The following is a 3,097-nucleotide window of genomic DNA, read 5'->3' as shown; positions in this document are numbered from 1 at the left end:
GGGGGGGGTAGATATGTCTTTTTTTTGCTGTTATCTCTCTTTCTTACACTCTCTCTATTTCTCTCCCCCGTCCCTCATCCTGCGCTGCCCCTCCTTTGTTCCTCTCTCCCTCCCTCGTCTTGCCATTTCTCATCATAACTGGAGAAAATGTTTCCTCTGAGGCGTTGGCTAAGTGCCAGAATTAAAATTCACTCTTGGTTTCTCTCACTTTTCCCCTTTCCTTTTTCTCTCTCACTGTCTCCTTTCATCACAAGATCATTTTTATTTATATCTTTTCTTATTTCTGGAAGTATTTTTCCTCTCCACCGTGCTGCAGCGGAACACACATTGATTGATATCCAGTGTAAACATTTACTGTGATGATTTCTCGATCAATGCATAAGTAAATAAAGGTTTAGCTAACCATCGATTGGCCACATTGATTTGTGTAATATCGTTTTAGAAATGGCTGGAAGCTCATTATCACAGACATTGGGAAGGACAAATTGGAGCAGCTAATATGCATTGTTCATACTAGCGTAACTTCATATCTACAGCAACAAGGAAAGTCTTTTTCTGACGCTGCTGCATTCACGCCTGGGCAGATCTGGTTTTTTGTCCGTCTTGGCGTAATTCGTCCTTGAGATCTTTTCTAACTCGCTAAGGGAGTGTTCCCTGTTTTGATCACATAAAATAACAGCTTCAGTCCGACTCTGCTGATTATGATTTATTCAAAGAAGGGGGTTGGAGTTTTCTCCAAAAGATCCATTCCGCTGCTGTTATTGTAGAAACAAAAGCTCTGAAGATATAAAAGGATGTGTTGGCATGTTCTCTAACTCACTCAATGTGATCACACCATTCTGTCTGAAATGCATATTTGATCATTCAGTTAAGAAAATGTGCCATCACACTTTTAAAATGTTCTATTTATAACACTTTCCATACATGTTTCTTATTTATTTCCAGCCACTAATCTCTGGCTCTGGCTCCATGTTGAATCACAATCTCTTTAACCCCTTACAATCTGGATTACAGCCAGAAGTTAGAGTCCCTATAGGCTGTATCAATGTCTTTATTAAGGGTCATGCTTTTTCAATCCAGACTGAAGGCTGTGCTAGAAGCTGCCTCTATGCTACCAGATGTATTATACACTTGACTTTATGGATGATGGATTATTTATAATTATTGCCTTTTTTTCGAAGAAATTGTACCTCTCTTAGCTTGCTTCCACTTAATTTAATACTGACAATAAATATATTGCTGAGAGGACTTTGCTGGTGCACTTCTACTTACTGCTAGAACACACAGTGTATAATATTAAAGAGGCCCTATTGTACATTTCTGGGTCTTAATTCCCTATAGTGTTTCAGATATGTGTTTGTGCATCTGAATGGTTTGCAAAGGCTATGATCCTTAAGTTCCCTCCAGAGGGAGTTACCCCCGACCCAGAAATGCCGCGATTGTACTTGGAGTTGACCAATCACAACAGAGCCGGCCAGCTAACCAATCGGAGCAGACTAGGCTCTGGTTTCAGACAGAGGGTGAAAAGAGGTGCTGCAGCACAGGCAGTATGAGGAAAATTAAGAGCTTTTTGAACATTAAAGCATATAAACATGTTAATGTAGAGGCACAAAACACAAACGATAAGCTGAAACAGATCAAAAATATAGCCCCTTTAAAATACAAGTTGAGCTATCTGAATCAATGTGTTTTCTTTGACCTGTTACTTGTCTGTAAAAAGCAAGTTGGATGTCATTAATTATGCCTACCGGCACACTGTGACCACATCATTGTGAATGCCCAAATGCAAAGGAGAGTGTGAGGAAACATTTGCATGATTGCAGAGACCTGATTTCATAAATAAAGCACATTTACATGATGTGTTCAATAATGAACACGGTGTAGTTTAAAAAATAAAATAACAAAAAGGATTTTGGAACTTATTGTACTTGCACTGTAATTGTGTTCTGTAATTGTTCTTGCATTACTTAAGGTAATGTATTTATTATTTTCCATTAATTAAGTCCTAACAAAAGTAAAAATATGAGGAGTTAATTTGCAAAAACAGAAACAACATTTCTACAACTACTTATATTGATAGTTCCTTGATTTCACATTATTATAAGATTGGTTTGGGAAAATGTAAAAATTGGCCCCAACCAGGGTGTCATTTCCATTTCCTGGATTGCATTAAGAACAGCTACATAATTAAGGGAAATAAATAAATGAAGATCAACAACAACAAATATCCTTTATAGGTAACTAAACTATATCCCAAGACACCACAGTAACATGCTCATTTGGCAATCTCTACCATATCGTAAATACTCAAATTAGAAGTGGATGGAAATACACTGACAGAAGTTGAGCTGCTGACAATCATGTGCCTATAACTGTTCGTTGTCACATGTTAACTCACGGAAGATCAATCACCTCTTTTTTCTGAAGCCCCTCATTCCCTCTTCTGTTTGCATTCCACATGTGTCAGTCTGCTGACAGTCTGAAGCCTGCAGTGTGCCCAGATTTATTTAAAGTATTTTGAAACTTGACATGTTTAATTAGTCTTACTAGAAGTGAATCCGAGGCAGACACGCCACTTCTCAAACTAAAATGCTAGTCCTTGCTGGAGTCTGATTGCCTTCTTCTCTTCCTCAGGGCTCAGATGACTGCCTGGTGAAGATCTGGGGAACAGATGACGGGCGTCTGCTGGCCACGTTGCGCGGACACGCCGCTGAGATCTCAGACATGGCCGTGAGCTACGAGAACACCATGATCGCTGCCGGGTCATGTGACAAGACCATCAGGGTGTGGTGCTTACAGACCTGCGCCCCTCTAGCCGTTCTGGAGGGACATGCAGCCTCCATCACCTCTCTGCAGGTACGAGGACACTCAGCACTTCATGTTTGTGCGTGTGTATTTATTTAGCTGAAAAGAAAATTTAAAAGCCACTTATAATATTTTTGTATTCCTGCCACCCTTTATGTCTGTCTTTAACAAACTGCTCAGTTTAGACTAAAGTAGTGCCCTAGCTGTTGTTATTTTAGGAATTATGCCTGCAGCGAGAAAAGCCACTAAAACAATATTTAGATCATGACAAACTGAAATTCTGCTGCAGTTA

General features: G+C 39.6%; 1 protein-coding gene across 1 annotated transcript in view; it reads left to right on the top strand.

Annotated features, from left to right (window-relative positions):
* Window positions 1-2,856, top strand: part of LOC104958975 (PH-interacting protein-like) — a gene marked incomplete at its 3' end in the record, with an annotated part of 24,421 nt that extends 21,565 nt beyond the window's left edge. Inside the window, exon 8 of the mRNA XM_010786820.1 lies at window positions 2,635-2,856. Coding sequence (XP_010785122.1) covers window positions 2,635-2,856 — 222 coding nt within the window. The remainder of the gene's footprint in view (window positions 1-2,634) is intronic.
* Window positions 2,857-3,097: the final 241 nt, after the last annotated feature.

This window comes from Notothenia coriiceps, unplaced genomic scaffold (assembly GCF_000735185.1).
Source record: "Notothenia coriiceps isolate Sejong01 unplaced genomic scaffold, NC01 NC01_scaffold00029595, whole genome shotgun sequence".
In the NCBI taxonomy this organism is placed as follows: domain Eukaryota; kingdom Metazoa; phylum Chordata; class Actinopteri; order Perciformes; family Nototheniidae; genus Notothenia; species Notothenia coriiceps.
Note: the sequence above shows the minus strand (reverse complement) of the source record. Positions and strands in the feature narration are given on the sequence as shown.